Raw genomic sequence first — 12,195 nt, forward strand, 5'->3', positions numbered from 1 at the left:
TCACCTGACCCAGAAGTGACATCACTAATTTGTATGCTATAGTGGTAATTTCCTATTTCAGACCCCCTACTTCACAATTTTCTGATAAATTTCCACAGGAAGGAAGGAAGGAAGGGAAAGAAAGAAAGAAATGAAAGGTAGAAAAATGCCTAATTACATTATTTGCCAATTTCTATAGTATAAATCTCTCACTTTGGCTAACTTTAAGCTACCCATGTGACTTTTACCCAACAAAGTGGGATGAGACATGCACAGTCACACCTCATAACCCATTAGGAACCAGCTCCAGCACATAAACATCTTTGTGTAAAGTCAGGAGAAAAATAAAGAGCATTAGTCTGTTGTAGTTTTAATGTTTTTTCAAGGTGAGCTGGTCCCATCATTTGAGGGTCAATGAAAAGTCTCAGGCTTGAGTAATTGCGACTCTTCGTTCTGATGACTTAGGCCAACTTTCTTTGTATGAGAACTTGAATTTTTCTTAGTTATACAGATGGATGGGATCTTAGTAAGATGCCCATCACTTTTAATTAAGAAGGCATCAAGATCAATTGCCTATTCCAAAAAGTCCCTATGGTTCAATCAATTTTGATTAACATTTGATCCTTCTACCCATTACATTAACGATAAATTCCTCACCTCTCACTTTGAGTGACATCTGCTCGGTCTCTGCCAGTTCGGGATGTCATTCTCTCTGTTGCACCTAGGTTGAACGTGTTCCAATGTCAGCACCTCCCATGTTGTGATAACTCCGTCACGCAGAGGACAACCACTACAGAACTCTGCAGAGATGTCACACACCTCACCAATGTCTTTCTCAATCTCTTGTTGATACTATGGCCTCTGACTGCTTTCTTAAGGCATTCTTGGGAGTTTAGATGTTGAATCACTGGAGATAAATCTACACAGCACTGCTTTGGTCTCATCCCATAAGTTTATGTATGTTGTGATTTATCTGAAGATCATTTCTAATTTCCCCTATGATTTCTTCCTTAGTCAATTGATTGAGTGTGCGCTGCAATTTTCACATAGTTGTGGATTTTCCAGTTTTCCTCCTTATATTGATTTCTAGTTTCATTCCCTGTGGTTGGAGAAGATACTTAGAGTAATTTCAACTTAAAAATGTACTGAGAATTGTGTTTTCAGGCCTTTTTTGGTGTCAATTTGATTTTTGTATACTGACACACTTTGACTCCCTTCTCATTTCTTTTGGCCTGTAGTTTGTAGATATTTTATTTGTAGTTACCATGGGGATTACATGTAACATCCTAAGCTTGTAACAATATCATTTGAAGTGATATCAACTTGACTTCAACCATATATAAAACTCTACTCCTACACAGTTCTACCCATCATTTTATCATTATCAAAATTCACATAATTATTAAAAAATTTTAAAGTAGGAGTATTTTTATTTTTATTTATTTTTTATTTTTTTATTTTATTTATTTTTTAAATTTATCTGAGGGAAAGTGAGAGAGCAAGCGAGAAAGCATGTGAGCAGGGAAGAGGATCAAAGGGAGAGAAAGAGAGAATTTACTAAGTGTGGACCCTGACTTGGGGCTCAATCCCACAATCCTGGGATCATGACCTGAACCTAAATCAAGAAGCAGATATGCAACCAACTGAGCTACCCAGGTGCCCCTCATGTAATTATTTTTAAGCAGTTGTGTTGTAAGTCCTTCCACATATGGAATGTGGAGTTAAAATCTGATATTACAAAATGCTGGTTTTTGTATTTTCCCATGTATTTAACTCCAACCAAGATATTTCTGGCCTCCTAAGGCATCATGTTACTGTGTAGTGTCCTTCCATTCTGACCTGAAGCACTCCCTTTGGCTTTTCTTATAGGGTGGGTCCAGTAGGAATCCAACTGCCTTGGCTTTTGTTTATCTGAGAATGTCTGAAATTCTCCTTCATGTTTCGTACACTTTCATGAGGTGTAGAATTCTAAGGTGACAATATTTTCTTTCAGTAATTTAAATATATTATCCCATTGGCTCTGGCCTCCAAAGTTTCTGTGGAAAAATCGGCTTACAATCTTATTGAGGATCTCATGCATGATGAGTTCTCACTTACTGAACTCAGGATTACCTCTTCTATATTTGGCTTTCAGTAGTTTGATTATGCGTCTCAGTGTGAATCTCTTTGTTTATCCTACTTTGAGTTCACTGAATTTCTTGGATATGTAGATTAATTTATTTCATCAAATTTGGGGAGTTTCAGCAATTACTTCTTCAAATAATTGCTTCTTTCTTTCAATTACTTCTTTTTGCCCATTTCTCTCTTTTCTTTCTGGACTCCCTTAATGCTTGTGTTGGTTTTGGTAATGGAGTCCCACAAGTCTCTTAGGCTCTGTTTAGCTTTTCTTATTTCTTTTTTCTTTCTGCCCCTAACACTCAATAATTTCAACTGGCCTGTCTTCAAGTTCATGAATTATTTCTGTCTGTTCAAAGCTGCTCTTTTTAAAATAGATGGTCGCTTTCTTTATTATCATGAAGATATGTTACTTTAGACCTACATTAACAGTGTACTAACTGGGGAAACCATACAAGCATTCCAATAAAATCATAAACAAATCAAGCATTAAAAAAATCATCTTTATTATAGTTCCTGCTACAACATAATAAACAAGACAAATAAAGTACAAGTAATCATTATTACATTCAGATACCTAATACTTACATGAGACTTGCTATATGTAAATGTTGTTCTAAGTGTTTTACATACAGAAAAAATTTATTTCTCTCAAAAACTGTAGGGTATTTGCAATGGAGATTACGTGTTACATATGAGGAAACCAAAGCACAGAAAGGTTAAGTAACTTCTATAGTCACACATCTAACAAGTGCTAGAGCTTGGATTTTGGAATTCTTTCCAGAAATGATCTATCATATTCAGTATCATCTCAATCAAAATTCTGGCAGGCAATTTTGTAAAAACTGTTAAGCTGATTCTAAAATGAATATGCATTTTGAAAGATCTAGAAAACCCAAAAACTATGGAAAAAGGAAAAACAAAGTTAGCATTTTTATACTACCTGATTTCCAAACGATTACAAATTTATAGTAATCAAGATATTGTGATATTGGCTTACAACATATAAATAAATCACTATAAGAAACATAGAGCCCAGAAATAAACCCACACATATACAATCAAATTATTTTAAAAGGTGACATGAGGGGCGCCTGGGTGGCGCAGTCGGTTAAGCGTCCGACTTCAGCCAGGTCACGATCTCGCGGTCCGTGAGTTCGAGCCCCGCGTCAGGCTCGGGGCTGATGGCTCGGAGCCTGGAGCCTGTTTCCGATTCTGTGTCTCCCTCTCTCTCTGCACCTCCCCCGTTCATGCTCTGTCTCTCTCTGTCCCAAAAATAAATAAAAACATTGAGAAAAAAAAAATAAAAGGTGACATGATAAGTCAATAGGAAAAATATATTCTCAACAAATAGTACTAGAATAATTGGATATCTATATGGCAAAAAATAAACATTGATGCCAATTTATACTATATTCAAAAATTAATTTTAAATGGATTATAGACCTAAACATAAAAGATAAGACTACAATACTTCCAGAAAATCATAAGACAGAAACTTTGTGACTTTGGAGTACCTAATATTGCTTAAAAATAAGATACTAATTATTAAAAAATTGATCGGTATTTTTTAGGAGGTAGCATTAAGAGATAGGATGAAAATATCTACCATATTATGTCTGATTAAAGGCTTGCATAGAGAATACATAAAGCACTCTTAAAACTCAATGGTAAGAAGACAAATAATGTAATAAAAATGGTTAAAAGACTTGAAGAGATATTTCACACAAAATATATATGAATGTCCAATAAATGTATAAAAAATTGCTCATCATTAGTCATTTAGAGAAATATAAACCAAAGTACAATAAGATGCCGTTGCAGATGCCATTGAAGTGGCTAAAGTGGCATTTTCAACTTGACAACACCAAATGTTGACCAGATGATGAGTGTGGTAGGCAGACTTCTAAGATGGTCTCCTGTAGTCTTCATCTCATGTTATTCATGCCTTGAATGTGAAACTGATGTAGCGAATTGTTTCTAATAAATAGGGTACAGCAGAAGTGATAGATAATTTTTGTGATTAGGTTTTCAAAGACTGTGACTTCCGTCTTACTAGCAGACTCTATTGCCTTCTTAAGTTTCACATCTTGATGAAGCAAGCTGCCATATTGGAGAGTCCCATGTGGCAACTTGTGGCATGTATCAATAGTTTGTTCATTTTTATTGCTTACTATTCCTGCTTGTTACATGCTTTCCAGCAAACATCTACAGGAGAAATGGAGCCATCAGGCCAAGAGCTCCTGAAAATTGAATCCTTCTAAAAATGATGTAAACTTAGAAATACAACTGTCCCCAGTCAAACCTTCACATAAGACCCTGACCACTTCTGATGGGTGGATTGTAGCTTTTTGAGAGATCATGATTCAGAGAATTTAGCTAAGCCATGCCCAGATTCCCAGCCCACAGAAACTTTGAGATAATCAATATGTGAGATAATCAAGATGTCTTTCCTGAACTAATATTTACATGGGTGCATACATTTGTGAAAACATTGAGTTAAAAATATTTCTGAGGGACACTGGTCCAAAGGTGGCAAGTTAAAACAATAGTCATCCTAAAAGACCTTCTCTGAGTGGCTTGTATCTTAAACCATTTTCACAAAAGCAGTTTTTGTTTCCTTTTAATGTCCACTTCATAAGCACAGTTGAAGAAATCATCTTTTATAGATTGGGTAGCCCTATGATTGGGGCTTGGGGGAGCCTACACGTAGGCTCTAGGTAAGACTGTCCAAGAAGAATGACTTATATGGATAATACTCTACCAAAAAAGAAAATTATTCCTGGAGTATTGCTCTGAAGAGACAAGAAAAGCTTCTCCTGGGACTCAGAACCAGAGTCAGGGCACATAGAATATTACTGCCTTATACCATATATAATCTTTTCATCAAAAGACAAAGACTTCCATAAAAACTTCCATATATGTTTTTCAGAAATTGAAGAACATTTGGGTAATTTATCTAAGGGGAATGTACTCCTCCTTCATTCATCAAATGGGTGCTACACATTAGCTTAGATCACAGAAGTTTATTTTCTCACAGTTATAAAGGATGGAAGTCCAAGATCATGTGCCATTATCGTTGAGTTCTGGTGAGAGACTTCTTACTGACTTGTAGGAAGCCATCTTCATGCACTGTCTTCAACTGGCCTTTCCTTGGTTCATGTGGGGACAGAGAGAGAGAGATAGTAAGAGAGAGAGAGAGAGAGAATGAGAGAGAGAGAGAGAGAGAGAGAGAGAGAGAGAGATCTTTCTCTTCTTACAAAGACACCAACCCAACTGGGTTAGTACCCCACCCTTATGACTTCACTTAACCATTATCACTTCCTAAAAATCCTATCTGCAAATACAGTCACATTGGGGATTAGATCTTCAATCTAGGAATTTTAATGGGACACAATTCAGTCTATACTACACAGCTCAAGTGTATCAGGCTCTGTGTTGGGCATGGAGGGGGAACAAATATACTTTCAGCAGAGTGAGGGTGTACAGAATTTATAGCAGCTGTATTATAACTGTTGATTTTGCCATTTGACTTTCAGCTGGCAATCTATTTCCCTTACTCTGGCTTTAGAATCTTATATCCTTTCATTTTTATTAAAAATGAACAAAAGAAAGGAAAGAGTCAGTACTCTATCTAGAAGGACTGAGTTAGGGAATAATTTTAATACTTGAGGCCAATTGAATTCAGTTATCTCTGCCCAAACCATCTTGAATTGCCTCAAGGCAATTCTGTAATCCAGAATCTCAGACTGGGAGGTTTTTGCTTGTCTTTTTTAGTGATGCTGGGGAAAATCAGAAAAGAGAGTCAAAAAAGATCCAGCCGGAGTTTCTACCCACTTTGCACATTTCTTTCAACCCTTTCAACTAGCTAGCATTACCCCTGATCAGCTAGCTAACACTGGGAGCTAATATACGTCTTACATGGCTTCTCCTTGGACAGGTTTTTTTACTTCTCATTTACTATTCCTAGCTGACTCCATTCCTCAGTGATATGTTTTCACACTCCTTAGATCTTTTCCTCCATAGTGCAGAAAATCACACAATGGTTCTAGTTTTGTTGACAGTAATCTACCAAAGAACATGTTCACCTGACCTTGACTCTGACCTAGTCATCTTTGTCATTGACTTGGAATTTCATGTCTATTTGTACGTGTGACTTCAGAATATCATGTGACATATGTATAACAGCACAAACAGGCATGTCTTGTTTTATTGCACTTTACTGCACTTCGTAGATATGGAATTTTTTAAAAAACAAGTTAAAGGTTTGTGGCAAGCCTGTGTGAAGGAAGTCTATTGGCACCAATTATCCAACAATACCTGTTTACTTCATGTCTCTGTATCACAATTTGGAAATTCTTGCAATATCTCATTTTTTTCATTATTATTATTGTATTTGTTATGGTGATCTGTGACCCTAATGTGACTATTGTCATTGTTTTGAGGCTTCATGAACCACACACATATGACAGAAAACTTAATGGATAAATGGTATGTATTCCAACCAATCCACTGTTTGATTGTTCCCCATCTCCTTCCCTCTCCTTAGGCATTCCTGTTCCCCAAGACACAGCAATATTGATATTAGGTCAGTTAATAATCCTACGATGGCCTATCCATATTTGCAAGACTCAGATGTCTCTCGCTTTAAATCAAAAGCAAGAAGAGAAAGACAGATACCATATGTTTTCACTCATATGTGGATCTTGAGAAACTTAACAGAAGTAATTATGTCCGGTGAGGGAAGAATGTAGAAAGCCAAGAGAGGACTCCCTGGATGGTTGATGTTGGGGACTGAAGCTCTGTCCCCACAAGATGGCAGGAAGGGGTCAGGTGCTGGTCTCCCAGCCAGACTTGGGACTCCAAAGAAAGAACAATGTCCTGTACAGCCCAAAGTTGCACACGCTGTGGGACTACAGAGGAGATATTTACAGCTCCTATGTCTGCTCATTAAGCAGCTTTTACTCTAACCTGTAAGCACATGATCTCCCTATGGGGCAATGATCCAGACACAATGGGAAATTTTCCTGCTGGTTCTCTCTCTGATCCTAGGACACTGTGTGCTAATCCAGGTGAATTCAGTTTTGATTCCTTCTTCTCCATTAATCTCCTACCTTCCAGTGGTCCACACCTCCCAGCACCTCATCACAACCCTGACTTCAAGTTTTCCCAAAAATCTAATACTGAGGAACTCATCTGATTAGTTCCCTTAGGTTTTCAAAACATTGATTTATGGTGGGGACACAATCCCTGATGTCTCTAGAAAATTACTATTTCCTTCTTCAGCAGAGGGGAGAAATTTGATCCTGTAGTATAAAACCTTGGGTACTGGGCACCTGGGTGGCTCAGTCAGTTGAGCGTCCAACTTCGGTTTGGGTCATGATCTCACAGCTTGTGAGTTTGAGCCCCACGTCAGGCTCTGTGCTGACAGCTCAGAGCCTGGAGCCTGCTTTGGATTCTGTGTCTCCCTCTCTCTCTGCCCCTCCCCTGCTCTCGCTCTGTCTCTCTATCCTTCAAAAATAAATAAACATTAAAAAAAATTAAAAAAAAAAAAACCTTGGGTACTATACTCCTTAGCTTCATGATAGTTTAGCCAAAACAATTAGGAATTTAATGGTTAGATCACAAGTTAAGAACTGTTGTTTACTCCCTCATGATGAAGTGTATTTTAATTATAAGAGATACGTTTAGATTTTCTGCAGCATAGGCTAGCTTAGCACACTAAAGCGATTCTATGATTTAATTTTCACAAAAGTATTATCTATGAAGTCATCCTTTCATCAGCTCTATTCTCTATTGTCTAAATGGGTCTCAGAGGAATTTAATGTTCTGCTCAAAGGCATAAACCAAGCAGGGATGTAGTCTTAATTGGAATTATCTTGGGAGCTTCCAGTTCTGAAACTCTGGGAAGCGGTTCCCAACCAGAGTTGCTCTTGGGATATTTGGCCATGTCTGAAGGGATTCTGCTGAGTACCTTCCTTCACAGGACAGCACCCAACAACAATAATTATCTATGTCTAAAGGCCAACCGTGAGAAGGTGAGAAAACCTGTTCCCCACTGAGGCTTTTCCAACCTCAGTGTGCACGCAATTCACCAGGGACTTTAGTTTAAATGCAAATTCTTATTCCTCAGGTCTCCAGGGGCCCCAGCAACTCTGCTTCTCTAACAAGCTCCTTGGTGGTGTTGATGCTGCGGGTCCTGGATGTGGAGCACAGACTGAGAGCAAAGCCATGGTCCTTTGTTGGAGAAAATTTAAATTTAAATTTAAAGTTGTTAAGATGGCAATACTACCCCAAATATCTACAAATTCAATGACAATATGAAAATAACAAAAAGGGTTTTTTTTGGGAAAAGTTTTTTAAAAGCCATCCTAAAATTAAATTTTAAATTAAAAATTTCCAAGCATGAGCACAGAATGCCATCCCATTTATTGATGTCCTCTTTAATTTCTTTCAGCAACATTTTATGGTTTTTATTTATAAGTCTTTTGACTGTAACACCTTCACCCCAGCACATAAATCCCCTTAAACACTGCCACTGGTGCACCATACTTGATTGAGAGATGCACTTGAAAAGAAAATGTAGTGCCTAGTAATACAAAGGACACTTTAAAATTTGCTTTATCATATTCGAGGTCATCTTTGACTCCAAAACTATATTAAGTCATTCTATTCATTTGAATTCCTGTTTCCATAGACTCCACTAATAGACATGTATTGGATAATCAGTTTTGCCAGTGCCTAATGTAAGCACTGGGGACATAGAACCTAAGAAGAGAACAGAATCCTAATTAGGGGAATAAAACCAATGGCCTGTTATAAAATATGCTAATATGTTAATCAGGAAGAGCAGTGAAGTTAGTGATTTACAAAGGAATGACAGACATAAAGTGAAAAACTGTGATCTTAGAATACAATAGAATAGAATAGAATACAATACAAATGACCTATTGCCAGATTGAATTTTTTTCCATCAGAGCGGTAACAAATGACTACTTTTTTAGGAAAACTACAGACATTACCTGGGGTGATTTTTGTCCTTGGAGAAGAAATTATTCATAAGAAATCCAAGCAGTTCCAATAGATAACTAGGAATTGCTAATTTTTTCATAAAACAGATTGGGAATCAACTTAGAAATAACAGAAGAAAATGAAGGGAAGATCGTTGGATATCAGAGAGAGGTAAAAAAAAATTAATAAAATGAGTAACTACATTGTACTGTATTGAAAAAATGAAAATTACAGGGAGTTAATGAAAGCAAATTCTATGTCCACAATTTGCTTTAAAAAGATCACACCTTCTGACTCAAAGTCTTTGAGGACTGAAATCATGGGAACTTCTTCAACTGCAGGACAATTGGACCTTTTCTAACTGCCATTGCAGAGAATCTCCTCAGAGCCCCCTTTATATCTTTGTTCCTCAGGCTGTAGATGAAGGGGTTCAGCATGGGCGTGACCACCGTGTACATCACCGAGGCTGTGGCACTTGAGTGGGAGCTCTGGGTAGCAGCAGAGCTGAGGTACACTCCTAGGCTCGTACAAAAAAATAAGGAGACAACTAAAAGGTGAGATGCACAGGTGGAAAATGCTTTATATTTGCCCTGAGCTGATGAGATCCCACGTATGGAGGAAACTATCTTGGAGTAAGAGTAAAGGATCCCGACGAGGGGACCACCAGCCAGCAGCACAGCTGCAAGATACATCACCACATTATTAAGAAAGGTGTCAGAACAGGCAAGTTGGATCAACTGATTGAGTTCACATAAAAAGTGGGGGATTTCTACCTCTGTACAGAAGGACAGCCGCAACACCATTGAAGTTTGCAACAAGGAATGCAGGACACTCGTGATCCAGGACACCAGGACCAGCAGCCCACAGAGCCGGGGATTCATGATGACCGTGTATTGCAGGGGGTGACAGATGGCCACAAACCTGTCATAGGCCATCACAGCCAGGAGATAGATGTCCAACACTGAAAAGATTAAGAAAAAGTTCATCTGGGTGATGCAGTCCTCATAGGTTATGACTTTGCTCTGTGTCTGGATGTTCCAGAGCATCTTCGGGATGGTGGTGGAGGTGAAGCAGATGTCTACAAAGGACAGGTTGGCCAGGAAGAAGTACATGGGCATGTGGAGGTGGGAGTCAGAGCTGACAACCAGGATGATGAGCAGGTTCCCAAACACAGTGATCAGGTACATGGAGAGGAAAAGCCCAAATATGAGGGGCTGCAGTTCTGGACCATCTGAAAATCCCAGAAGCAGAAATTCTAATAGTCGTGTATCGTTTCCTGGTTCCATGAGGTTGAACTGGCCCCCGGAAAAAGATATCATCAATTTTCACCTGAAGGCATTACTCACATAGTTGAAAGGGTCCAATATATATTGTGCAGTCAAGAATTTAAATTCAGTATCTTGTGTATTGACTGTTCCCTTGAAGGGATTCCTTCTCATTTCATCTTTGATTAGGCGTTTCAGTCCCTTTCTCTGCATTCCCCAACAGATGTCATGCATTTTACTGTTTTACCAAGAATATCTTTCATGCATTTGAAGAATATGTACTGAGTGTCAAACATGTTCCGGGTGTTGTCTAGACAATGAGCACAGGAAACTGAAAACCAACAGCCACTATGATGCAGTGATGGAGACTGAATAGAAACAAATAAAATATTAATAGGACATCAGAGGGTGTCAAGTGCTGTGAAGAGAACAAGAGTAGGTGTAAAGGAGAGCGTGGATACAAGTGTTATTTTGTAATTTGTGTTCTGTTAAGACCAGTAAACAGGTGACATTTGAAAGGAGACCTCAGGGAAAGGAAGGCAGGAGCCACAAGCATGTCTGGGGAAGTGTGTGCTGGCTGAGGGAATGGTCTCTGCAAAGACTCTGAGGATGATACGATGAGCTATTCAATCCAAAACAGGTAGCATGTGTGGGAAGGGGAAGGAAAAGGAGAGAGATCAGATGTGGTATCAGGCAATTTCAAGGAAATAGGTGTCCTCACTGCTGGTTAACCTTCAAGAGAAAGGAGTCACTCGCCCACGGTATACACTGCTTGTATTTTAGAATCTACTTGCAAAAGTGTCCTGTAAATTGACATAGAGCCCTCCTGAATGCCACGTGTTGGTTTAGTTCTGGCCTCTGTATTACAAGAATCACCTTAGAATATATTAGACCATGTCTAATATACCCCCCGCTCTGAGGATGGATCTCACTCCACAAGGCACTCACACACGCATGCGCATGCACGCACACACGCACACACACACACACACACACACACACACACACACACACAGACACCCACACATACCAAATCATTGCTCCCTGGGCTGTGCTCTTAGCCTGACTTCTGACCCCCAGCCCCAATGATTAAAGTCGGAGTGGCTATAACTCAAGCTGGCCAGATCCATTATAATTCCCCCAAACAATGTAGAATTGTACCTGAATTCCAATGCTCATGTTTCCCATGGACAAATAAAATTGACAAGTCAGACTGGCATGCTCATATTCCGTCCTGTATTTAATGAAACACAAACAATCTGCTAAAAATCACACACACACACACACACACACACAGAGAGAGAGAGAGAGAGAGAGAGAGAGAGAGAGAGAGAGGAGCAAGGGAGGGAAATGAAATAGAAGTGGCACAAAAGATCTAATGGTTCAGGTAGTCGCTGAAACCTGTGTCCATGAAGAAGAAAGTGCATCCCTGGTTCTGACAACATTCCAAGTCTCGTTACCTCCCTGATGCCCAGCAAAAATAGTAAGGAGGAACCTTAAATTCAGTCAGAAGACAAAATTAGTGGGAACTTCAGGGCGTTGCTACCTTACAGAGTGAATGTTTCAAGAGAAACCTGTGCCAAGGAATAAATCAACACTTCAGCACAGGAAATATGCAAAGCACAGCAAAAGTTGGGCAGGTTATAATGAATCAGTAGAAGACTTGTTTTTTTTTTGTTTTTTTTTTTTTCTGTGCCTGTTTCAATTGGATGTCCTGTGATCTTAGAGAAGGTGGGACAAGTCCCTTCCACTTTTCAGATGTGGCATCTTTTCTTCGTTTTTTCTGGGCTTTGCGTTGTGATCTCTTTTTTGACAATAGCAGTGG

The 12,195-nt window shown here is 38.8% G+C and overlaps 1 protein-coding gene across 1 annotated transcript; it reads right to left on the minus strand.

Moving 5' to 3' along the window:
• Nucleotides 1–9,422: 9,422 nt before the first annotated feature.
• LOC124524838 (olfactory receptor-like protein OLF4) lies at nt 9,423–10,391 on the minus strand. The gene has a single exon (XM_047097257.1). It carries the CDS (start codon nt 10,389–10,391, stop codon nt 9,423–9,425), a length of 969 nt encoding a protein of 322 aa, XP_046953213.1.
• Between the last annotated feature and the right edge of the window lie 1,804 nt (nt 10,392–12,195).

This window comes from Lynx rufus, unplaced genomic scaffold (assembly GCF_022079265.1).
Source record: "Lynx rufus isolate CCGP_SWC_20201006 ecotype Redwood Valley unplaced genomic scaffold, mLynRuf1.p SCAF_4, whole genome shotgun sequence".
Taxonomy (NCBI): domain Eukaryota; kingdom Metazoa; phylum Chordata; class Mammalia; order Carnivora; family Felidae; genus Lynx; species Lynx rufus.

Coding starts and splice junctions, on each gene's coding strand:
- LOC124524838 (XM_047097257.1), bottom strand. CDS start 10,391: ATGGAACCAGGAAACGATACACGACTATTAGAATTTCTGCTTCTGGGA.